Genomic DNA, 25498 nt, shown 5'->3' with positions numbered 1-25498 from the left:
GGGCAAAGGCTCCAGTGTGGAACATACCTCATTGTTTAAAAAATAAGTCAGCACATTAAATTTTGAGTAATTCTATTGGTGTTCCTAACTAGATATACTTGACAGGAAACAAGACTAGCAAGTCATGGTCCAAAGCATTAATTTTTTTTCTTTAGAAGTTGATCCTTGGTATTGATATTGGGCCTCAGTATAATAATGTAGCATTTGGGGAGAAAGATGCAACCCAGGAGACCAGCACCAGAGGCCAAGATGGAGAAGACCTCCACAGCCACCATGGACTTCCCTTTGGTGCTCAGGTAGGTGGGCACAAAGGAGATCCAGACACTGCAAAACATCAGCATGCTGAAGGTGATAAATTTGGCTTCATTGAAGCTGTCCGGCAATTTCCTAGCTAGGAAAGCCACTGCGAAGCTAACAATGGCCAGGAAACCCATGTAACCCAGGACAGTGTAAAACATGGGGACCGAGCCTTCGTTACATTCCGCTATGATCTCTCCAGATAGGGAATGGAAGTCCAAGTTTGGGAATGGGGGAGAGGTCACAAGCCAGACAGCACAGATCACACCTTGGATGAGGGGACAAACCAGGACAATGGAGTTTGTCAGTTGTCTCCCCAAGAGTTTTCTAGCCGTATTTCCTGGTTTGGTGGCCATGAAGGCCAGAACAACCATGACAGTTTTTGCCAGAATGGAAGAAACAGCAACAGAGAAGAAGATGCCAAACACAGCTTGTCGAAGAAGGCAGGTGACCTTCACGGGTTGGCCAATGAACAGGAAGGAGCAGAGGAAGCAAAGCAGGAGGGAGATGAGGAGGACGTAGGTGAGGTCTCGATTGTTGGCTTTGATGATTGGTGTGTCACGGTGTTTAATGAAGGTTGCCAGGACTAGAGATGTGATCAGAGAGAGGAAAAGAGCTAGAAAAACTAAAACAAACCCCAGTGTCTCTTGATAGAAAAGGAAGTGGATCTTCTTGGGGCGACACTGGTCTTGGTTCTTGTTTGGGTGTTGATCTTCTGGGCACGGGGCACAGTGATCTGCATCTGGAATGAGCAACAAATATTAAAGCATCTCAAACATGACACAGATGTCCTTTTTTAGGGGGGCAGTTCATATCTCGAAGATGATGTACATATACATTCTCTAGCTTGTTTTACACCTTAGATTATTTTTTGTTTAAACGTCAGCAATCTTCATTTGAAAGTCAGAAAGCTACAAAATACTAGGGATGTACAAAACTCCCCTTACCTGGCTCCGCCGGGTTCCACAGGGGGGGGGAGGCGTTCCGTCCCTCCTCCCAGAATCCTGGCCGGCCAGCTCCGCTCCACAGGGATTCCACACTTGAATATTTATTTATTTATTAATTTATTAAATTTCTCGATTGCCCATCTGGCTGGTCACCCAGCCACTCTGGGCAATGTACAATACAACAGTTTAAAACAAAATTCTACATTAGAACATCGTATTTCTAAAAATACCCTAACCCACCCCAAATGCCTGCCTAAACAATCACATTTTTAATGTGTGGTGGAAGCTCATTAAAGAGGGAGCATGGCAGAGTTCCCTAGGGAGGGAGTTCCACAGAGTGGGGCCCACCACAGAGAAGGCCCTCTCCCTCGTCCTCACCAGCCTAGCTGTCCTGGCTGATGGGACAGAGAGAAGGCCATCCGAGGCTGATCTTGTTGAGTGGCCTGTGTGGTGTTGCTGGAGGTGCTCCTTGAGATAGGCTGGGCTGGAGCCATATAGGCTTTTAAAGGTCAAAACCAACACCTTGAATTTGCCCTGGAAAACAGCTGGTAACCAGTGCAACATGGCAGCTCTCAAATTTTCAGCTACCTGTCTCGTTAGAAAAGGTCCCTTCTGGACAACGGACACATTCATAGCAGCAAACTGGCTTTCCCTCTGGAATGTTTCTCCGGTGTCCTGGAAAGCAGCTCTCCACACATCTTGCAGAGGGCAGATTCTGAAAAGGAAGGGAGAAATAGTTGAGGTTTTCCACACAACAGGTCTCAGAGTTACTCAACGGCATTTCCCATTTCATGGTGAGGAGAATCGCCCATTTGGAGACCCAAACCTATTCTGGAGATTTGCAAACATATCAGAAGAGGCTCATGCAAAATACTGAGACAGATATAGGAGCACCGGAAGCTGCCTTATAACAAGTCCCTCTAGCTCAAGACGGTGTTCTCTGACTGGCAGCTGCTCTCCGGGGGTTCAGACAACGGTCTTTGCCAACTCTAGCTTGAGATCCGGCATTTTAAGCATGCACACCAGGTGCTCTGCCACTGACTAATGGCTCCATAAAAATAAAACAAGATTCCAGTCCTCATCTTCATTTATTTATTTAATGAATTACTTGGTTATTACCTGGTCACAGTCTTCCCCACTATGGTGAGACGTACTGATCTCGGAAGCTAAGCAAGGTCAGCCCTGGTTAGTATTTGAATGGGAGACCGCCTGGGAATCAGGCCTCCTGCACTGAGCAGCGGGTTGGACTCGGTGGCCTTGTAGGCACCTTTCAACTCCATGATCCTATGACTCTATACTGGATTAAATTTATGATTTGCCAAGGCTCTCAGGCAGCAGCACACATAATAAAAGCCAATGCAATGAAACCGATTCTAACACATTACAAGGTTTATGAGAAGAAATGATAATTTTAAATACTATATAATGAAGAGACAAATCCCAAGCATCTAAAACATGAAAAGGGATGCTTTTAAAGACTAGTATTAACTATATCCTTAAAAATTAAATAAGCAGCAGTTTAAAATTCTTTCCAAAGTTCTGGGAGAATAAAAAGGGACTTTGGTATCAAATAGTTGACAAAGTAGGTGCCAGGAGCTAGACAGGATATCCCACAAGGGGGGGGGGGGGCTACAGACAAGGCCCCACTCATGCATAGCTACCCATGGATCGCAGTATGTGAGAACACTTGGAGCAAGGCCTCAGATGATGATCTCAGAGCATGGGCAGGAAGATGAGTTCCTTTAGATACTGTGGCCCCAAGCCATAAAGGGCTTTTCAGATTAAGACCAATACCTTAAATTGGGTCCCAGCCCTAGCTGGATCAAACTTTTTGCATGCAACACCAGTGCTTTACCACAGGGCAGCAGCACTCCCCTGGACTCCACAGACCTCTGGAATATTCTAGAAAGACATCTTCTGTTCGCAAGGCATAGAGCTGCAATGTTCTTTACTTCTCCCATGACCCCAGAACATTCGCTTCAACCCCACCTCTGTAGCCCACATGATCACTTCTGAGCGAATGCTGAAGTCTTGGCCTGGGGGAGCCCCTGGGTCTATCCATCCAACTTCCACAGGATCAAAAGACCCATTTGGGAAGAAGACCCAGTTCAGGATATCATATCTTTTGCCATTTCCCTTAAAAGAGACTTCATCTCCTGCGCTGTTGTTAAACTGGACATTCCTCAAGGAGGCAAGAACCTGAAATGAAAGAGACACTAAACAAACGGGGTGACGGGTTGTGACTGTGAGTGGTGTCTGGTGTTTTCAAACATACTGCGATGGTCAGCAAGGAAGGAGTCGGTATTCATCTGCACCCCACTGTTTAGGGTTGGGCAACACATGACCAGTCAGGAGCATGCAGCCCCTGCAACCCACCAAATTCAGTAAAAAGGAAAAGTTGTCCATAGTGGCTATAGAGCACCAGAAGGGTCAAAATTGGCTTTCTTGCCCTTGTTACACTCCATAGCGATTACAGGAATCACCTTGTATTAATTTATTTTTATTTTTCAGCACCCACGGAGGGGGTGCATCCTGCTTGGGGGTCTAGTGTCAAAACAGCCCCAGACTTCCCAAAGTTGCCCACCCCTGGTTTAGTCAAAATCCTAAGATGCTTCTTCTTTGGGCAACAACCATTTGAAGACGTTTCCCCACTGGTTCTCAGGTAGGGACGTTAGAGAATTCCACCACGGATCCCTGGGGTGGCGAATTCCAGTGAATTTGGCCCCCCAGAATCTGTGGCGGAACGGAGCCCCCCTCCCCAGCACACCATGAAAGCCCTGCGAAACGGAGCCTACCTGGCTGCAGCTCTGGCTGCAGCGGCGCCAGCAGCGCTGGCCGCTGCCAAGCTGCTGCAGCCGCAAATGGCAGCCGTAGTAGCGGCCACCATTTGCATCCCTACGCCGGCCCGTGATAGCCTACGTATATATTTATGTAGTCTATCACAGCTAAAGCAGGGACACAAATGGCAGCGGCTACTCTATTTGCGTTCCTGCTTTAGCTGTGATAGGCTACATAAATATTTATGTAGCCTATCACGGCTAAAGCGGGGATGCAAATGGCGTAGGGGATGCCGTTTGCGTCCCTGCTTTTGCCATGATAGGCTACGTAAATATATACGTGGCCTATCATGGGCTTGCATAGGGACGAAAATGGCGTCCCCTACACAGGACGCTATTTGCGTCTGCAGCAGCCTGGCAGCGGCTAGAGGCCCCGCTGCAGGTTGGCCCGGCTGGCGGCTCCATGGCCAGGCCGCGGAGCGGAGCCAGCCAGGCAGGATTCCGGGGGGGGGAGAGAACAGATTGCCTCCCCCCCCCCCGTTGAGGATTCCAGGGGAGGAACCTATCACCTCCCTCCACCTGCGGAAACTGGCGGAGCCAGGTAAGCGGGGTTTCGTACACCCCTATCTCAGGTGGGTGGGTGGGAGCTTAGCTAGCTTCTACTTGCTAGAAGACACTCTCACATCTTTGGGTCGGGGCTGGAGAAGATTGGCTCATACCAGGGGGGAGACCAATATCTCGACATTTTCAGTCAGCTTGCATGAAGGAGCATGGGGGGGGGTAGAGAGCTGCATGTAATTTGATTCTGCCAGTTGGTGGGGGAACAAATACTGTTTCATAGACAAGGACTGCATGTTTGGGGGGCTTCATTGATTCCTCCCTTATTAGTCATAGTTGAAAATACATAAGTAATACAGAACCATTATAATACTCTGCTATTCTTTACTGAGACCATGTCTTCACAACAACGGAAGGAGAAGTGAATGGAAGAGTACCAGATTTGTTTTTTAAAGGAATCAGCTTTGCTGCACCTTGGTCCATGAAGGGCTCCATGAGCCAGTAAACATCACTTCACAGAAAATACTTGGTGGTGGGGGTGAGGGATGGCGTGAACATCATCTGACTGGCAAGGGCTGCTCAAGCAGTAAGAGAGGCTCCCCGCCGCCCACTCTCCCCTGAACATCCAGATGCACCAGCATTTCAGGAGCAAGCCTCATTGAGCACAGTGGGAGTTCGTTCCAAGTAGACGCACATATGCTTGTTCTGGGAAAGAGGTGGGGGAGGTGGGGGGAGGACACACACAAGGATGGGGAACCAGCCCCCTTTCTAAGCAAAGGATCTCTGTAATGAAGGTGTGAAATAGCTACTTCCCTAGGCAATGAACCAAGTCACGGAGAATCGCAGTTCTGATCAAGTGCTTTACCGGCTTCAAGGAATCGATGCTTTAAACTCTGTATTCAATTCTGGGGGATCTCTGTAAATTCTGATGTGTGCAAGCCTCATTGAGCACAATGGGAGTTACGGCTGAGTAGACACTAACTGGGAAACACAGGGGACAGCAAACACCCCTTGACCTGGCCGGGGCTAGCAGACCCGAGGTAAATGCGGGGGTTGGGGCACACAACAACTGTACCGTGGAGAACCCGACTTAGAATCAGACTTTAAGCAGTGTCAGGAAATCCGTTTTTTCCCCAGTAAGCTCTGGCCGGGGTGGCTGCTGGATGGCCACGACGTCATGTATGCCTAATGACCTCAACACACAGCCAGCTGAGAGTAAATAGCTGGTGGAGACACCCCCTGACTTTCTATTGCTTTTTAAGGGAAATCATGGCAGTAGAAGAATATCCTAAGGCAATCTTTCTTAGGATCTTTAGAATGGACGGATAGCTCTTTTCTAAGAGTCACTCTTTGCTTCCAGGGTCTGACCTTTAAAAACAACAACTCCAAGGCACTTTTTAGAACACTGCCAAATCTGGAGGAGGGTGTTACCTGCCATGGCTGGACCTTCAGAAGCTGCTTGTCTTCCCCCGTCATGGCACGTGTGTATCCCAAGATGGACATGGCATGTAATGTGTGTGCCACGGAATAGATGGCATTGTAGATGATGTAGCTGCGACTGGTCATACTCATTTCGAACTTGGAGCCTGACAGGTCCTCTAGCTTCTCCTCTCCGGTACACTTTCCATTTCCACTTAGAAATGTTTGACGTGAGTTTGGAAAATGACAGTCAAATATGTTTTCCCACCAGTCACAAAGAAAGACGTCTCCTTGAGGTCGTAATGGGTCTAAAGCCTGGAGAAAAGGCCTGAATTCTGGCACATCCCTTCTGTGGAGTCTGAAGTGTAAAGCACCATGGAAAGGTTTTAGATATTGCCAGCCAAACTGGGACCCAGTTGCAGCAATTTCCCAGTGAGATGTCAAGATCCAAACCTTCCTTAATAGGCTGTTGGTCTTTTGGAGATAAATAAACAATGATATAACTTCTGCTTCCCCAAAAAGAATAATAACTAAGGATTTCAGCCAAGAACTAGGAATATACATATCCTTAAATTCTTTCCCCATCATTAGGACCCCGTCAGCAGGATCCAGCATTTTAGAGAAGACCATACAGATGTCATTCTGTTTGAACAATGATGTCAGTGTCTGGATGAAATTATCACCACTTTCATCACTGCGGGAAACCAGCCCAATCCAGTTCCAGTGGAAATGCAGGAGCAGCTGGACTAAGCCCAGGTACTGAATATTTTCACTGGGATCAATCCGGTAAAAGGAAGGAAATACCCTTTTCTCGCTCTGAGTATGTTCAAAGAAGCCATAACCAAGCTGAAAGAAGGAATTTCGAGAGGGGTAGTCCCGTTAGCCTGTTGCAGTAAAAACAATACATTTTCTGGCACTTTACTGACTCACAGCTTTTCTCTGGCATGAACATTCATGGACTCCTCCAGACAACTTCATCAGAAGCATGACATTTTATCCTGAGGGAAGTTTTTAAAAATCGATTCCTGAATGTAAACGGAAGTTCTATGGTGATTGCCCAAAAATGAGGGCTGCCATGGAGGAGGTATGCCTGACACACTTGTCTGAAACAAGAGCTATTTTGTATGGAAATGTGTCCCAAAACAATCCATACGGCATCTCTACACCTGCAATATATCACACGTTCATGATTGGCCACTTACGGAAGTTCGCAGGTCCATTACATGACATCCTAATCCTCCAGTGATTTTCCCATCATTTCCCCCACCTATCCCATGTTATCCCCAAAGGGAAAAAACACAGTATTTTTTTCAGCCCACACAATGGGAGTGCCATGGCCTGCCTGCGTACTTCTCCCGTCGCGCAACAAAGCCCTGCCTCGTTTGGGGTTGTTGGGGGTGCGGTCCTGATGCCAGTGGCAGTGGCATCAGGGTGGTGAATGTGGCGGTATACTGACCTGTCAGCTTGCCACCATGCTGGCTTGCCACCATTGTTGTTGTTGTTCAGTCGTTCAGTCGTGTCCGACTCTTCGTGACCCCATGGACCATAGCACGCCAGGCCTTCCTGTCCTGCGCTCTCTCCCGGAGTGTGCTCAAGTTCATATTCATTGCATCCGTGATGCTATCTAGCCATCTCATCCTCTGCCGTCCCCTTCTCCTTTTGCCTTCAATCTTTCCCAGCATCAGGGTCTTTTCCAGGGAGTTTTCTCTTTGCATTAGGTGGCCAAAATATTGGAGCTTCAGCTTCATTATCTGTCCTTCCAATGAGCACTCAGGGTTGATTTCCTTTAGGATGGACTGATTTGACCTCCTTGCAGTCCAGGGGACTCGTAAGAGTCTTCTCCAGCACCACAGTTCGAAAGCATCAATTCTTCGGCGCTCAGCCTTCCTTATAGTCCAGCTCTCACAGCCATACATTACTACTGGGAAAACCATAGCTTTGATTAGACGGACCTTTGTCGGCAAGGTGATGTCTCTGCTTCTTACTATGCTGTCTAGGTTGGCCATAGCTTTCCTCCCAAGGAGCAAGCGTCTTTTAATTTCATGGCTACAGTCACCGTCTGCGGTGATCTTGGAGCCCAAGAAAGTAAAATCTGTCACTGCTTCCATTTCTTCCCCTTCTATATGCCAGGAAGTGATGGGGCCAGATGCCATGATCTTCGTTTTTTTAATGTTGAGTTTCAAACCAGCTTTTGCACTCTCCTCTTTCACCCTCAACAAGAGGCTCTTGAGATCCTCTTCGCTTTCTGCCATTAGGGTGGTATCGTCTGCATATCGGAGGTTGTTGATAATTCTCCCAGCAATCTTAATTCCGACCTCTGATTCATCCAACCCAGCATTTCTCATGATGTACTCTGCATATAAGTTAAATAAGCAGGGTGACAATATGCAGCCTTGTCGTACTCCTTTCCCAATTTTGAACCAATCGGTTGTTACATGTCTGGTTCTTACTGTTGCTTCTTGACCCTCGTACAGGTTTCTCAGGAGACAGGTAAGGTGGTCTGGTACTCCCATCACTTTAAGAATTTGCCACAGTTTGTTGTGATCCACACAATCAAAGGCTTTAGCGTAGTCAATGAAGCAGAAATAGACGTTTTTCTGGAATTCTCTTGCTTTCTCCATGATGCAGCGAATGTTGGCGATTTGATCTCTAGTTCCTCTGCCTCTTCTAAACCCAGCTTGTACTTCCGGTAGTTCTCGGTTCGCATACTGCTGAAGCCTAGCTTGTAGGATTTTGAGCATCACCTTGCTGGCATGTGAAATGAGCGCAATTGTGCGGTAGTTTGAACACTCTTTGGCGTTGCCCTTCTTTGGAATTAGAATGTAAACTGACCTTTTCCAGTCTTGTGGCCATTGTTGAGTGTTCCAGATTTGTTGGCATATTGAATGCAGCACTTTAACAGCATCACCTTTTAGGATTTTAAATAGCTCGGCTGGAATACTGTCATCTCCGCTAGCTTTGTTGTTACTAATGCTTCCTAAGGCCCACTTGACTTCACTCTCTAGGATGTCCGGCTCAAGTTCAGTGACCGCACTATCATGGCTATCAGGGACATTCAGATCTTTCCTGTGTTCCATGGGGTTTTCTTGGCAAGAATACTGGAGTGGGTTGCCATTTCCTAAATGCAATGCACCGACTTTTGCTCCCAACTTCGGCTGCTTACTCCACAACACAGAATGGCCACCATGCCTGCATTCCAGCAGTTCGCCGGACAGCCGGTGCCTGTGGGGGCTGGGGGCGGGCAGTTTGGGGGAGGTTGCTGTCCACCTGCATTACGTGTCAATCACGACAAAACCACCCGTAATATGCGAGGGGAGGGAAAGGGGCAGGAACCAGGGAGGACATTTCACAACACCCCCGCCGTGTGTAATGGCTTTGTGAGGAAAAGGAGCCACCCTGTGAAAATGTAGTAAAAAGGTAACCTAAAAGCCACTGTATGTGTCTTAAGCAGCACATAGTACTGTAAGAGCTGCGCATGCCTGGAATGAGCAGACAGTAACCCTAAGATAAGGTTGCTAGGCAAACCGCTGGCAACCAATCAACAGTAACACGCTGGCTGAGGAATGCAAGCTAAGCGATGAAACTGCAGCGCGGGGGTGCCCAGGGTCGACTCTGCTTTTGAGTGTGAGCTCCTCTGTCCAACTGTTTGCAAACAATAAAATCGAGTTGGACCCAGCCTGAAGTTGACTCTCCTCTTTGGGGCAAATTGGACTCGCCTGCAGGGGGCGAAACTAGCATTTTGTGCAACAAAAAGGTAAGGAACAGAATATAACTAGATAGAAACCACTGTGTTTAGGATCCCGATCTAATCCCGCACTGAAACCGGATGGAGAAAGCCCCGGTATTGATGCAGATTTCTGCCCCCATGTGATGAACCTGATTGGACCATACAGATGGAAGGGGCCATTTAACCCATTGAGTCCAACCCCTTGCTCGGTGCAGGAATCCAGTTTAAAGCATCCCTGACAGACGGCTGTCCAGTTCTGCAACGGAGAGCCCACCACCTCCCTAGGCAGTCAGATCCATTGTCTGACTGCTCTGACATTTGGGACGTTTTTCCTGATGTTCAACCAAAATCTGCCTTCCTGTAATTCAAGCCTGCAATCTTGGATGACACAGAAACGTTGTGGCCTTCTGTGTGACAAAGCTAAACAGACCCAGTTTCCCAAACCTTTCCCCACAGGACTTAGATTCTAGTTCCCTGATCATGTTTGTTGCCCTTCTCTGATCTCGTTCCAATTTGTCTGAATCCTTCACACAGTGTGATGTATAGAACTGGACACAGTATTCAAGGTGAGATCTCACCAGTGCAGAGAAGAGTGGAACTATTACTTCCCATGGTTTAGAAAATATGCTTCTTTTGATGCAACCTGAAATTGCATTTGCCTTTTTTGCAGCCACATCTTCCTTCGCTCAGCCTTCCTTATGGTCCAGCTCTCGCAGCCATAGGTTACCGCGGGGAATACCATTGCTTGAACTATGCGGACCTTTGTTGTCAATGTGATGTCTCTGCTCTTCACTATTTTATCAAGATTTGTCATTGCTCTCCTCCCAAGAAGTAAATGTTTTCTGATTTCCTGGCTGCAGTCAGCGTTTGCAGTAATCTTTGCTCCTAGAAAGACAAAGTCTGTCACTGCCTCCATGTTTTCTCCCTCTATTTGCCAGTTATCAATCAAGATGGTTGCCATAATCTTGGGGGTTTTGAGGTTGAACTGCAACCCAGCTTTTGCACTTTCTTCTTTCACCTTCATCATAAGGTTCCTCAGCTCCTCCTCGCTTTCAGCCATCAAAGTGGTATCATCTGCATAGCGGAGATTGTTAATGTTTCTTCCAGTGATTTTAACTCCAGCCTTGGCTTCATCAAGCCCAGAACATCGCATGATGTGTTCTGCATACAGGTTGAATAGGTAGGGTGAGAGTATACAACCCTGCCGTACTCCTTTCCCAATCTTAAACCAGTCCGTTGTTCCGTGGTCTGTTCTTACCGTTGCTACTTGGTCATTTACAGATTCCTCAGGAGGCAGACAAGATGATTTGGTATCCCCATACCACCAAGAACTTGCCACAATTTGTGATGATCCACACAGTCAAAGGCTTTAGAAGAGTCAATAAAACAGAAATAGAAGTTTTTCTGAAACTCCCTGGCTTTCTCCATTATCCAGCGGATATTGGCAATTTGGTCTCTAGTTCCTCTGCCTTTTCTAAACCCAGCTTGCACATCTGGCAATTCTCGTTCCATGAATTGCTGGAGTCGACCTTGCAAGTTCTTGAGCTTTACCTTACTAGCATGTGAAATAAGTGCCACTGTTCGATAGTTTGAACATGTAGTAGATGTTAGTATGTGAGTCTTTAAGGTGTTGCTAGAATGTTTGTTGTTTCCCCAGTTGAAAACCTTTCCTTACATAAAAGACCTGCTGCTGGGATTGGCCGTGCAACAGCCTCCTGACGGTCCTCATTCTGGATTATCGCCAAGGTTATTGCTGAAGTTGGAAGGCCATTCCTTCCTGCCACCCAGAATTTCAGCAACACAGCTGCACCACACACCCACTGCGTTGCTTCCAGAAACTGGCCCTTCCATCTCCATGTTCCTGAGTCTTGCAGAAGCCCCAAACACATCTCCCCCACCCCCAGATTCATTACCTGTGGGATCTTGAGGATGCCCAGGATGTATGCCATCTGCCTTGAGGATTCAGAGTCAAGACCCCCAATAACAGAGAGCAATTTATCTCGCCTGTCACATTTATAATTGGGACACATTTGTCCCCGTGTGGAGAGCAGAGAGAGGGTGCTCACGTATATCCTTCTGACAATCTCCTTGTGATCATAGATGCGGAAGCCGAGGGTGGTGTTGGGTAGGAGAGTTGGATCCTTGTTGAGCTCACTGATGGTGAAGGCAAAGGTCAGGATTTGCTGGTAGTACTTGAATATCCACCTGCAATGAGAACAATATTGGGGGGGGGGGGTGGAATCACCAACAAAACTGCTGAGAAGTGGAAGGCAATGAAGTCCATCTAATTCGACCCACCTTTGGGGTGTGGGGAGGAGGGAAGCTTCCAGATCAAAGCCACCCTCAGTCTATAAACCAAGGACACAGAGAGAAATCTAGGTTCTTTGTTGACTCTCTGTCTGTCTATGTCTCCCTATTGTTGTCTCTGCCTCTCTCACACACACATACACACACACACACATGCACACACGTGCACACAGAAACAGTATTGCCAGCTGCATTTCAGAAGAGCCCAGCTGGATCATAGATCAGAGGTCAATATAGTTCAGCGCATTTATTATCATTTATCTATTTTAAGTATTGATGTCCCACAAATATACTATTTATCATGCAAATCCTTCCAAAGTGGCTGTCAGGCAAAACCAAAATACAATAATAAAATCACAATAAGAATAGTATAAAAACAAACAAACAAACAAACAGTTTAGCAGGGAACGTCCCACAGGGGAGGTACACCAGGCTTAACAATGGCCAGTCACCCTTGACTGACCCAGTCTCCCCCTTATATTTATCTAAGGAGAACATCAGAAGAGGAACATCAGAAGAGCCCTGCAGGGGCAAACCAAGGTGGCTCCATCCAGCTCAGCATCCTGTTTCCGACCACGGTGAACCAACATGCTTCCTGGGAGCCCTACAAGAAAGGGATGATGGCAACAGCCCCCTTTCTTCTCCCCCCCCCCAACTCCAAGGGTTGACTGCCTCAATATGTGGAATCCCTAGTTAGCTATCACAGTTAATGATTGTCAGTAGACCTTTCCTCCAGGAATTTGTCTGATACTTTTAAGAGCAAACCTAACTTAGTGGAGATCACTGCACCTCCAGAGTGACACCGAAGCAAGATTTTGCCTGATTCTGAACTACTGAGGGGCTGGGCTGTAGCTCAGTGGTGGAGCTCCTTCTTTGCATGCAGAAGATCCCAGTTTCAAGGCACCTCCATGTAGGCTGGGAAAAAACCCTGTCTGAACCCCTGGAGAGCCAGTGAGTCCTCGCACGCACAAATCCACTCCTGGTTACCCCCGAGCTTTCTTCGTTTCAGCAGTATAATATAGGGTGAAAGGGAGTCATTTATTGCTGCTTCTGTTAAACATTTGAGAGTCAGAAGTCCTGTCTGATATACTGCAGATCACCCAGAGATCTACCTTCTGCCCACCCCTCTCTTGGGTGACGACTGCTGGGGGTGGGGGTTTTCTTAGTCATTATCCAATTCCTAACAAAAAACCAAAGTATTGCTTAACTCTGCCTACCTTCTTTGCCCCAAAGAGGTTCTAGAAGCAGATCAACCGTTCTCCTGCTTAGCAAGGCATGTGATGGCAAATTCTCCCCTGATCACCTGTCCAGATCAATGTAAGGCCGGAATCTACAAAGGCAGATTTGGAATAAAGATCTGAAAATAGTTTATTCCAAACTCAGCTACAAATAGACCAACTTCCAGTGACTTCATTCAGGGTGGAACAATGTCTGAAATATCATCTCTCAGTTGAGTCCCATGACACTTCCCTCCATGTTCATGTACTCTGAATTGCATTGCATTGTATTGCATTGCATTGCATTGCATTGCATTCTCTCTCGCTCGCTCTCTTGCTCGCTCTCTCTCTCTCACACACACACACACACACACACACATGCACACACCCCACATATCTTGCCTTGCAGCAGTAGATGCATCAGCAGCACTCGGCTCCCTCGCTCTCTCCAAAGTTTGGTTCCTAGGATGACTGCAACACTACTTCAGCACCATCAGTGATGCCAGAGACGGGAGGGGGAATCTTCCTCTACCTCAGAATGAAGCCAGAGAAGAACCCTCGATTGTCTGACTGGGTTCACATATGCACAGGTGTTCAATAAACCACCTCTGCATGCGCTGGCCGCATACTGCCCAATTTCCCTAATTGCCTCCACCGGATAATTGTCATTACATGTGGACCCAGTGAGGGTGAGTGGCTGAAGCGGTTAACTGGCCCTCTGACTCTCAGTACAAGTCAAAGCCTATCATGACAAGCCTCTCAGACTCATATTTCAAATCAGGAAATGTCAAACATCAGCAGCATGGCTGAGACACGTCCCCGGCAGGAACCTTCTAATGTAAAAGCAAATCAGGCAAGCATCTGTCACAGATCCATCTTGTGGAAACTTACACATGAAAATAGGTAAATGGTGACGGGGGTAAGTTTGTAAAGTCACATGTCTCCGTGGGATAATAATTGCCGAGTGGTATATTCCCACCGATAATGAGGTCTCCTGGCTTGTAATAGTCTTCTTGCAGTTGATAAGTCCTGGTCAAAAGGCACCTTGTCCTCAGCACCCCCTGGGTGGCCTGAGGCAGGGGCCAAAATAAGAGCAGCAGGCCGAGCCAGCCTTCAGGGGCACAGGGAGATCTTCCCCTCATGGTCAGAGACAAAGGGGACATGAAAGAGAGCCAATTATACATGCCTCAGCAGGAGAGTTAAATCTGAGCCAGGAACGACCAGGTGCCAAATGATCAAACACCACCCCAGCCCCACATGGAAGGGCTCAGGGCATATTTATATTAAGCACACACACACACACACACACACACACACACAGATTTCTTTGTTCTTGGCTTGCTGGGTGGAAATCCATGGGGGATTCAACAAGAATTACTGTAATTTGAGAGTTCCTGGCCAGAGAAATAACCACAGCCCCAGAGTGCTGGGCTCCCTCTGCACTTCGGACGAAGGGACAAAAACATGTTTGCATCACTCTTCGCTTGTCTCTCAGGCAGACAGGCTCAGGGATTTAACTTCACTTGGTTACAAACTTGGTTCTGTGTGAAGTTGAACTCCAAATTGCAAGATGGAGTCCAGGCTTATGCCAGAGTTTGTTAGCCAAAACTGAGGAGTGGGGAAGGGAGGAGTTGGCACCTGATTATAACAGTGCTGGGATGAACAATAAGGCACTGATGGATGAAACGTCTGGTGTGTCTGCAGTTATAATACCTTGCAGGGGCAGAGGACCTATTCCAATGGTCCACCCCCAAAACCCTATGCATCTGAGGGGTCCCTGAGTGCGTTGGGAGAGTCCCTGACTGGCACGGCTTGTGCCCCTGCCAATGCCCAAGTCTCAGTTTCCCACCTAAGCGTCCCATCTGGTCATTCAGAGTTCAGGTGGCTCCCTTGATTTCAGGAGAGTTTCTGGCTATGAAGCAGGCCAGAAACTGGCTAGAGCTCAAGTGCAGCAAGTATCAGAATAAATGCGACCAAGCACCCTTGAGGGGACATTATCATGCCTACAATGGGGGGTGGCGGCAGTGGAGAAGACCTACTCCTCGGCCACCATTGCACCCTCAAACTGATGGATTTGAATTTTGTTTTCACTGCCTCCCCTTGGGCCGGGGGGACACTGAGCAGCTACTGTAAATCCAAGGTTCACATCTCAGGAGTCAAGCCAGCATGGACCTTCCCCTGCCATACCCAGACAGATGCTGTGGTTGAATTCTGGATCTGTTCTGATACTGTGGAAGGTTGCCTGGGGGAACCCTTAGTCTGAGGATGACGTGTTGCCTCAACTCTGTCTCCGCCACCTCTACACTCTCTTGGATGCCTGGTGTTCAGTCTTCTTGGCAATTTTTCAGGTTGCAGATACCATTGTCTCTACCAGCCTTCCCTAACCTGGTGCCCTCTAGATGGATTGGACAGGAAACCCCACCATTCCTAACCAGTACGACCATTGGTGATGGTGGCTGGTAATAATGGGAGCTGGAGTCCAACACATACGGAGAGCACCAGGTGGGGAAAGCTGGTCTATACCAATTATACCAAGGATGAAAAACATGTCCAGATACCATTATGGCAGCTATCCCAGAAAATACAGGATCCTGTGCAAAAGCAGATGCAAGATGTGTGACCACCATCGGGGATTATCAAGCCCTTCAGAAGCAGATGGAGATGTCCAGTTGTGTTGATGCTAACTCCTCGTGGATTGGTCTGTGCCTTCAATGGCCAAGAGAGGGATGGAGGGGTGGGGGGAGGAAGTGACTGTGGCTCCCAGTGGCTCTCCAGCACAGCTAAGTGGCCCACATGTTCTCCCTGAACAGAGACGCTCAAGATGCCTCTGTTTGCTCTCCCCCTAATTTACTCTGCTACGAACCTCCAGCCACATAGGAGGGGAGGCTGTAAGAGCTGATCTAGAAGGACAGGGAGGCAGGGAAGGGCCACTGTTCATCAGAAGAGCACAAACGTTGCATGCAGAAGGCCCTGGGTTCAATTCACAGCACCTCTACTTAGGATTAGGAAAGACTCTTTTCTGAAACCCTGGAGAGCCACTGACAGTCAATACAGACAACGTGGCATGCGTGGGAACTAGTGTGCCCAGGGACAACTCCCTCGATCCCTGCCAAGATGAACTACACCTCCTACGTTTTCTTTCATCTATATATAGATACACACGCACACATCCATGCATGCGCGGACGTGCTTGCGCTCCTTACTGGTGTCTGGGCTGCCTTCCAAGCCGCGTGAGGGCCCTTCCTTTTTCGCTCTTAACGTCCCTGAGCCACACATGGGTCTCAAAGATGCTTTTAGGAAAGGAAGATGGCAGGGGGCTACAATCTGATGCTTTCATCTGCAGGTTACCCATGTTGTGGTGATTCCCAGAACACGTTCTGAAATTGCCAAATGTTTCCGCAGGCCAAACGTTGTGCCCGTTCCTAGTACAGACAGTACTGAGCTTATATATATATATATATATATATATATATATATATATATATATATATGCAGTACTGAGTATACATATGCAGCTTCCTTCAAAGTCTTTTTATCTCAGAGGAAGAAACTTCCTATCTTCCTTTCATCCCATTGAGGGACTTTTATCTGTGGAAATAGCATAGCCTCCAGATCTTCTGTACAGTTAGAGACTTGTGTGAAATGTGCACCCCACCGTTCTCTTATCATGTGGGCCTGAAATCCTTCCAATATCTTGTTAGTCCTGTATGCCAACAGATTCTAGAAACTTTAAATATCTTTCTCTACTACGGCAGCTTCTACGTCTGCCCATAACTGTGTCCCCTGAACCAAAGAGAGACCAAACAACCATCTTCAAGGTGGCCACTCCTGGGCTGGGCACCTTGGGACGAAGATGACTCTCAAGTGCATCAGGAGGATATTTTACTACCTTCAGTTTGTTAATGTCGGTCCTGCCCCCAGTATGAACTGTTTGCTTCCAGAGCCCCAGGGAAAGACCCTACTTCTTGGCCACCATCCCGTCCTGAAGTGCACATTGTACCCCCAAAACCAATCCCTGGCCGAATTGCCAGGTAGAACAGGGAAAGAAAGCCTCTGCAGTGTATGCAAGATTGAACTAGATGGACCAGTGGTCTGTCTTGAAGGAGGGGAGCTGTCCAGGCAGCTCTATTTATTTTGTCTTGCTCGCTTTAGAGGGCAGCTACAGGGAACTGCTGAGCCTTTTCTGATCCAAAATAACACTTAAGGTATATGTCAAATGATATGGATAATTGAGTATATAGCTTTTCTCTTCTTTTCCTTTCTTGGTATTTCTTCTCCAAGAGGGGAGCTAGTCTGAATGTAGGGATGTACGAAAGTGACTTACCTTTCACGGATTATGTTGATGGTTGGGGGGAGTAAATATTTACGTAGGCTATGATGGCAAAAATAAAGGGAAATTCAAATAACGTAGCGGGCGCTATTTGCGTCCCTTTTTGATTCACCGTTTTAGTCTACGTAAATATTTACGTAGGCTAAAACAGCGAATCAAAAAGGGACGCAAATAGCGCCCGCTACACTATTTGCGTTCCCTTTATTTTCACCATTATAGTCTACGTAAATATTTACATAGACTAAGATGGGCAAAAATAAGGAAGGCAAATGGCGGCGGCCGTAGCTGCCACCATTTGTGTACACAGTTTTGTGGGGGGTTTTACACCCACCCAGCCATGATAGGCTACGTAAAGATTTATGTAGCCTATCACGTTGTTGTTGTTTTTTTAACCCAGCCATCATAGGCTACGTAAATCTTTACATAACCTATCACGTCTCTCTTTTTTTTTTTTTAACAAGACTGGAAATGGCGGCTGCGGCAGCCGGTCGGACGACCAGCCACTGCCGCCGCCGCCACTGGAGCCGCCGCCGCCCGGAAGATCCGCCCCAGGTAAGTCTCGTCCCGGGGGGGATCCGCGGGGGGGCGGGGGTGGCAGGCTGTTCCACCACAGAGTTCGGGGGGCCAAATGCACTGGCATTCAGCCTCACCGAGATCCGTGGTGGAATTCTCTGCCATCCCTATCTAAATGTAATGCGTATTTCAGTATATTTGAAGTTTTTATGTGAAAGCTTTGCCATTGCAATAAATATACTACTGACTGAGAGTTAATCATTTCAATATTTTATTCTCAGCACCCTTATTTCTGCAGCTCCAAATCCACTCAGTTATTTGCGTTCCTTATTTGGACAGTGGTAGTCTATGTAAAGATTTACGTAGACTACGGCGAAAATAAGGGCAACGCAAATAGCGTGCCCTTATTTTCGCCGTAGTCTACGTAAATCTTTACGTAGACTACCCCTGTCCAAATAAGGAACGCAAATGGCGGCGCCCATGGGGCGCCGCCATTTGCGTACGCGCTTTTTTTTTTTCAAAGTCACCCATGATAGGCTACATGACGATTTACGTAGCCTATCACGGCTGACTTTGGAAATCTAGCCATGATAGGCTACATAAATCATCACGTAGCCTATCACGGGTGTGTGTGTGTTTTTTTTAACTTTACTTTTTTATTTTGTAATGGCGGTGGTGGCAGCTGGTCGGGAGACCGGCTGCCACCCCCGCCCCCGCCGAACCACCGCCGAACCGCCGCCGGGACCCGCCGACGAGAGGGACATTCGCCGAAGATAAGTCCCATCCCGGGGGGGGCGGGTGGCCGGCGGAGAATTTCCCCACCAATTTCGGGGGGCCGAATGCATCGGCACTCGGCCTCCCAAAGATTCGTGGAGAAATTCTCCGCCATCCCTGGCAGAAATTGAAAATTAAAGACAAGACCAACTGGCCGGTGGAGAAGCAGAGTGATGCAAATCTGTTTTCTCCTTCCAAAGTGCAAAGGGAGCCCAGCACTCTCAGCCTGTGGTAATTTTGCTACCCTGGAATTATCAAACTGACTGCAATTCTTGAGGATTCCCATCGATTCCCATCCCGCAAGTTAATAACAAAGACATCCTGGAGAAAACATGCTTGATATAAATATGCTGTGATCCCTTCCATGTGGAGCTGGGATGGAGTCTGATCACTTGGGGCCTTGTCATTTCTGTTGTTGTTTATTCGTTCAGTTGCTTCCGACCCTTCATGACTTCATGGACCAGCCCACGCCAGAGCTTCCTGTCGGCCGTTGCCACCTCCAGCTCCCCCAAGGTCAAGTCCGTCACCTCCAGAATATCATCCATCCATCTTGCCCTTGGTCGGCCCCTCTTCCTTTTGCCTTCCACTTTCCCTAGCATCAGCATCTTCTCCAGGGTATCCTGTCTTCTCATGATGTGGCCAAAGTACTTCAGTTTTGCCTTTAATATCATTCCCTCAAGTCAACAGTCCGGCTTTATTTCCTGGAGGATGGACTGGTTTGATTTGATCTTCTTGCAGCCCAAAGCACTCTCAGGATTTTCCTCCAGCACCACAGTTCAAAAGCATCTATCTTCCTTCGCTCAGCCTTCCTTATGGTCCTGCTGTCGCAGCCATAGGTTACTGCGGGGAATACCACTGCTTGAACTATGCGGACCTGTGTTGTCAGTGTGATGTCTCTGCTCTTCACTATTTTATCAAGATTTGTCATTGCTCTCCTCCCAAGAAGTAAACGTCTTCTGATTTCCTGGCTGCAGTCAGCGTCTGCAGTAATCTTTATTTATTTATTTATTTATTTATTTATTTCTATACCACCCAATAGCCGAAGCTCTCTGGGCGGTTCACAAAAATTAAATCCAAACAACACAGAATAAAACAATTTAAAATATACAGAACATTAAAACCACAATATAACAATACAACCACAATAAAACCTAGCAGCAGTGCAGAAGTTTAAAATACAGATTTAAAACAGCAAAGATAAAAATTTAGAAGGCTAAAATGCTAAAATGCCTGGGAAAATAAAAAGGTCTTCACCTGGCGCCGAAAGGAATACAATGGAGGCGCCAGGCGAACCTCACTAGGGAGGTTCTTTGTGCCTAGAAAGACAAAGTCTGTCACTGCCTCCACGTTTTCTCCCTCTATTTGCCTCCCTCTATTTGTCATTCCTGGCTAAGATCTAATTTCCCTGCTCGGACCTGTAAAATCATCTCTCTTTCGGGTTCTCTTTGTCTCTGACCTAGAAGGGAAGATCTCTCCGTGCCAATGATGATTTGGCTGCTGCTGCCTCGGGGGACTCAGGAGGATACCGAGGACCACGTGCCCTGTGATCAGGCCTGATGAAGTGCAAGTAGGTTATTACCGGCCAGGAGATTTCATTGTTGGTGGGAATTGACCACTCCACTAGGCAGTTACCAGTATGTAAAGAAAATAGACTTCTCTAGTTCACCCTGATTCCAGGTCTATGTTCTTCGAGAGTACGTTTCTACAGACAGGATCTGGGATAGAAGTTTGCCTTCTTCGCTTTCAGTTTAGAGGGCACCTTCCAGAGTTATACATTAACGATGCTGCTGAAGCTCAAAATGTCCTCATTTGATATATGCATCTCACAGGCTTGTCGTGATTGGCTTCAACCTGTCCTGACAGTCAGAGACTTGAGGGTCCTTCTCCAGCTTCATTCTGAGTGTTTATTTGCAAGGAGCAGAGGCAGAGATAACGGATAACTTGGTTTCATGTTGACAATCTTGTAATGACTAAGAAATGTCCCCCCGCCCCAAGTGGTGACTTTTTTGCACCAGCCCCCAGTTGTGGGATCTCAATGTTAGGGATGTACGAAAGTGACTTACCTTTCGCGGATTATGTTAATGGTGGGGGGGGGAGGCGTTCCATCCCTCCCCCTGGAATCCTGGATGGGGGGGAGGTGATCCATTCCTCCCCCCTGGAATCCTCGATGGCCGGCTGTGCTCCATGGCAGCTCCGCGGAGCAGCCGGCCAGGCCCAGCCCAGCCCAGCCCAGAGCTGTCCACAGCCGGATTTCCGGCCGCAGAGGGCTCTGGGGAAAAACAAAACAAAACCATGTACGCAAATGGTGGCGGCTATGGCCACCGCCATTTGCGTTCCTTATTTTTGGCTGTGTGAATCTACGTAAATATTTACGTAGACTATGATGGCGAAAATAAAGGGGAACGCAAATAGCGTAGCGGGCTATTTGCGTTCCCCTTTATTTTCGCCGTCATAGTCTACGTAAATATTTACGTAGATTCAGATGGCCAAAAATAAGGAACGCAAATGGTGGTGGCCGTAGCCGCCGCCATTTGCGTATGCGGTTTGTTTGTTTTTTTAAACTCAGCCAGCCATGATAGGCTATGTAAAGATTTACATAGACTATCACATTGTGTGTGTTTTTTAAACCCAGCCATGATAGGCTACGCAAATCTTTATGTAGCCTATCACATCTTTTTTTTTTTTAACAAGACTGGAAATGGTGGTGGCGGCAGCCGGTCGGAAGACCAGCCGCCACCGCTGCCAGAGCCACCGCCGCTCTCGCTGCCGCCCGGAAAATCTGCCCCAGGTAAGTCTCGTCCCGGGGGGGATCCGCGGTGGGTGGGGGGGTGGCAGGCCGTTCCGCCATGGAGTTCGGGGGGCCGAATGCTAGTGCATGTTCCGAGATCCATGGCGGAATTCTCTGACATCCCTACTCAATGTACTAGTAAAAAATGTAGTAGATCCTGCAAGCTTGAAGTCTTCCCACTCCCGAGTTGATTCCCAACTTTTGGAGCACAGCTCCCATTATCCATGGCAAAATGCTTTGGTGAATAGGAGTTTTAGTGGCAACTGAATGTTGGAAAACACTGAAAGCGTCCTAACAGTTGGATGCTTCAAGCATTTTGCAGGGTGTGGATGAGATTCTCATGATGATTTAAATCGTAAATCAATACGATTTACGTAGCCTATCACGGCTAGATTTCCAAAGTCAGACGTGATAGGCTACGTAAATCGTCACGTAGCCTATCACGGGTGACTTTGAAAAAAAAAAAAGCACATACGCAAATGTCGGCACCCCATGGGCGCCGCCATTTGCGTTCCTTATTTGGACAGGGGTAGTCTACGTAAAGATTTACGTAGACTACGGCAAAAATAAGGGAACGCTATTTGCGTTGCCCTTATTTTCGCCGTAGTCTACGTAAATCTTTACATAGACTACCACTGTCCAAATAAGGAACGCAAAGCATTTGCTTACGTGCTTTTTTTTTTCCCAAAGTCACCCGTGATAGGCTACGTGACAATTTACGTAGCCTATCATGGCTGACTTTGGAAATCTAGCCGTCATAGGCTACGTAAATTGCCATTTTCTTACGCGCTTTTTTTTCCCCCAAAGTCACCCGTGATAGGCTACGTGATGATTTACGTAGCCTATCATGGCTGACTTTGGAAATCTAGCCGTCATAGGCTACGTAAATTGTCACGTAGCCTATCACGGGGGTGTGGGTGTGTGTGTGTTTTCTGTACTTTTTTTTTTCGCGGCCGGGGAGACGGGGCGCTCCTCCCCAGCCTGAATTTTGCAGGCAAGGGATGGGGCGCCTCCCCCCCCAGCCTGAATTTCGGCCGGGCAAGGCGGGGCGCCTCCCCCCCTCACCTAAACTTCAAGGGGAGAAGCAAAGCGCCTCCCCCCCACCGCGAAGCAAGCTGCGGGACGAGGTAAGACCCTTTCGTCCATCCCTAGTTTCTGCCCTTTGGCCTGTGTAAATCTGAGCACCTAGATCTAAGATTGTGTCTGAGTTTGTGCCAAACTTCATTAGCCCAGATTGATGACTGGAAACGGAGGAGTTGGTTCCTGGTTATAGCTGTGCAGGGCTGACCAATAAGGCATTGCTGGATGAGATGTCTGGTCTGTTATAACAGTTATAACATTGGAGGGGGGGATGTATTAAAATTGTCTACCTCCAAAGACCTTTGGAATCCAAGGGGTTCCAGAATGCTTTGGATGACTTTTTGTTTGGCACAGATCATGTCCCTGCCAAGGCCATAGTCTCACTACCATGCCTCAGCATCCTCTCTGGTGCTGTGGGGTTCACTGGATTTCAGGATAGCTTTGGGCGACAAAGCAGGCCTCAGACCTAGGATCACATGCTGCCTTAACCCCATCTCAGGAGACCTACCTCTACTAGGGATGCCAGAGGAAACTGGTTTGGGGTTAGAGCTCGGTGAGTTTTCACCAGCTCAGCCCCCCGGACTCTGGCCCACTCATCCCGGGGGGGGATGAGCTCGCCCAACTCAACCAGCATGCGCGTCAGGCCAGCTTGCAGATGTCTGCCACCCACAACCCCTCACACCTGATGCATTGGGAATGAGAGCGCATGAGGGGTTGGGGGTGGCAGCAACAGGAGTCCCCTTGCAAAGAGGGCCTGGGGGGTTCACGGGCGGGGGGGCAGGAGTGCCGCACCACCCATCAACCCCTTGTGCAGTCAGTGCAAGGAGAGCGCAAGGGGATGGGGGTGGCACGGGACTCCTGCCCCCGTGGATTGCTAACCTTACAAGGAGGGGACGAGGGGTCGGCAGGCGGCACAGGACTCCTGCCCCTGCCAACCGCCCACCTCGCAAGGAGAGCATGAGGGGCAATGGGGACTCCCGCCCCCACCACCTGTCAACCCCTAATGCTCTCCCTGCAAGGAGAGCACAGGGCTTGGCAGGCAGCAGCAAGGGACCCTCTGTTATTGGCCATGCTTTATGCAAATGGCTCTTTATCCCCCCCCTCCGTTTTATCCTCACAACAACAACCCTGTGAGGTGGGTTGGGCTGGGAGTCTGTGACTGGCCCAAAGTCACCCAGTGAGCTTCCATGGCTGAGTGGGGACTAGAACCCGGATCTCCCGGCTCCCAGTCCAACACTCTAGCTGCTACACCATGCTGGCGAAAGGAAGGAAGGAAGGAAGGAAGGAAGGAAGGAAGGAAGGAAGGAAGGAAGGCAGGCAGGCAGGCAGGCAGGCTCCTTCTCCCCCTCCTGGAAGGGCGGAGGAGGAGGAGCCATTTGTACATATTAGTGGCCCCATTCTGTGCAAATGGAACATTCGCCCCTTCTGAGGAGAGGGGGGAGAAGAAGCCATTTGCGCAAAGCAAGGCCACTAATATGCCCAAATTGCTCTTTCTCCTCCGCCCTTCCAGGAGGGGGAGAAGGAGCCTTTCTTTCTTTCTTTCTTTCTTTCTTTCTTTCTTTCTTTCTTTCTTCCTTCCTTCCTTCCTTCCTTCCTTCCTTCCTTTCTTTCTCTTGCCAGCATGGCGTAGTGGCTAGAGTGTTGGACTGGGAACCGGGAGATCCGGGTTCTAGTCCCCACACTGCCATGGAAGCTCACTGGGCGACTTTGAGCCAGTCACAGACTCTCAGCCCAACCCACCTCACAGGGTTGTTGTTGTGAGGATAAAACGGAGGAGGAGGAGGACTACGTACGCCGCCGTGGGTTCCTTACGGAGGGAAAAAGGCGGGATATAAATGCAATGAATGAAATGCATGCATGAATGAAAATGTATTTACTTGTTTCCACACTGCCCCATAGCCAAAGCTCTCTGTGCATCTTATTTGTGCATAATAGTGGCAGTGCCACGGGCGGTGGGGACTCCTGCCTCCGCCGCCATGCACAACCCACTCGTGTTCTCCTTGGCACGGAGAGCGCGAGGGGTTTGCGCACGGAGGTGGCGGCACCAGTGGCTGTGGGCGGTGGCATTGGGACTCCTTCAGCCACCGGCCGCCGCCGCCATTTGCAGCAAAACAAAACTTGGTCAAGTTCCCGAGTTTGGGGAACTTCACAGGTATCCGTCGGCCCCCAAAACAGCCAGATTTCCCCGCGATGGACAACCCCAACCTTTACACCATCAGTGATGCTTGCCAATGTCTGGAGATTGGTCTGTGCATTCAACTGGGGAGGGAGTGATGGTCGCCCCCAGCGGGCCTCCAGCACACCTAGATGGTCTCCCTGAATGCACACCTCCTAGATGCCTCCATTCTCCCTCCCCATTTGCTCAGATAGGAACCTCAGGTCAAATAGGAAAGGAGACCGGAGGAGCTGAGCTAGTGGGACGGTGAACAGAACAGGCCTGTAGTTCATTGGCAGAGCACAGACTTTGCATGCAGAAGGTTCTGTACAGCAAGGGCTGGGAAGGACTCATGTCTGAAACCCTGGAGAGCCAGTGACTGCCAGAGTAGAACACAGGACAGTCTAGAACACAGGCAGAAAATGTGGTACCCATGAGTGCCTGTGAATGCTCCAGCACCTTTGCTAGTCCCTGCTGAGGTGCCCAACCCCTCCTACTTTTTATTTTGATTTTAAAGAGTGAAATTTCTTTGTGGATCCCTTCCAAAACCGAGCTAAGTGAGGGCCTCTAGCTGCTCCCATCCTCTTTCCCTGTAAATGCCCCTGGGCC

At 48.5% G+C, this 25498-nt stretch overlaps 1 protein-coding gene across 1 annotated transcript; it reads right to left on the bottom strand.

The window, feature by feature from the left end:
• Window positions 1–137: 137 nt before the first annotated feature.
• Window positions 138–24801, bottom strand: LOC146355636 (vomeronasal type-2 receptor 26-like). Its single transcript, XM_084829945.1, has 10 exons — window positions 24720–24801; window positions 23678–23746; window positions 20282–20419; window positions 16416–16539; window positions 11639–11930; window positions 6759–6844; window positions 6011–6212; window positions 3234–3443; window positions 1833–1959; window positions 138–1039 (listed from the first exon to the last, which is right to left on the bottom strand). The coding sequence occupies exons 1-10, from the start codon at window positions 24799–24801 to the stop codon at window positions 138–140; spliced, it is 2232 nt and encodes a 743-aa protein (XP_084686071.1).
• Window positions 24802–25498: the final 697 nt, after the last annotated feature.

The sequence above is a fragment of the Heloderma suspectum genome, chromosome 2, assembly GCF_057233095.1.
Source record: "Heloderma suspectum isolate Gila_16-S chromosome 2, 16-S_ref, whole genome shotgun sequence".
In the NCBI taxonomy this organism is placed as follows: domain Eukaryota; kingdom Metazoa; phylum Chordata; class Lepidosauria; order Squamata; family Helodermatidae; genus Heloderma; species Heloderma suspectum.
This window is presented reverse-complemented; position numbering and strand designations above follow the sequence as displayed.

Bases quoted from the DNA above. Each gene is read 5' to 3' on its own strand.
- LOC146355636 (XM_084829945.1), bottom strand. From the start codon at position 24,801: ATGCCACCGCCCACAGCCACTGGTGCCGCCACCTCCGTGCGCAAACCC. The intron at 16,540-20,281 runs GTCCGAGCAGGG...CTTTCCTAAAAG, and splicing joins AAAGAGAGATGATTTTACAG to CATCTTTGAGACCCATGTGT. The intron at 1,960-3,233 runs GTGGGGTTGAAG...CTTCCTTTTCAG, and splicing joins TGATCATGTGGGCTACAGAG to AATCTGCCCTCTGCAAGATG.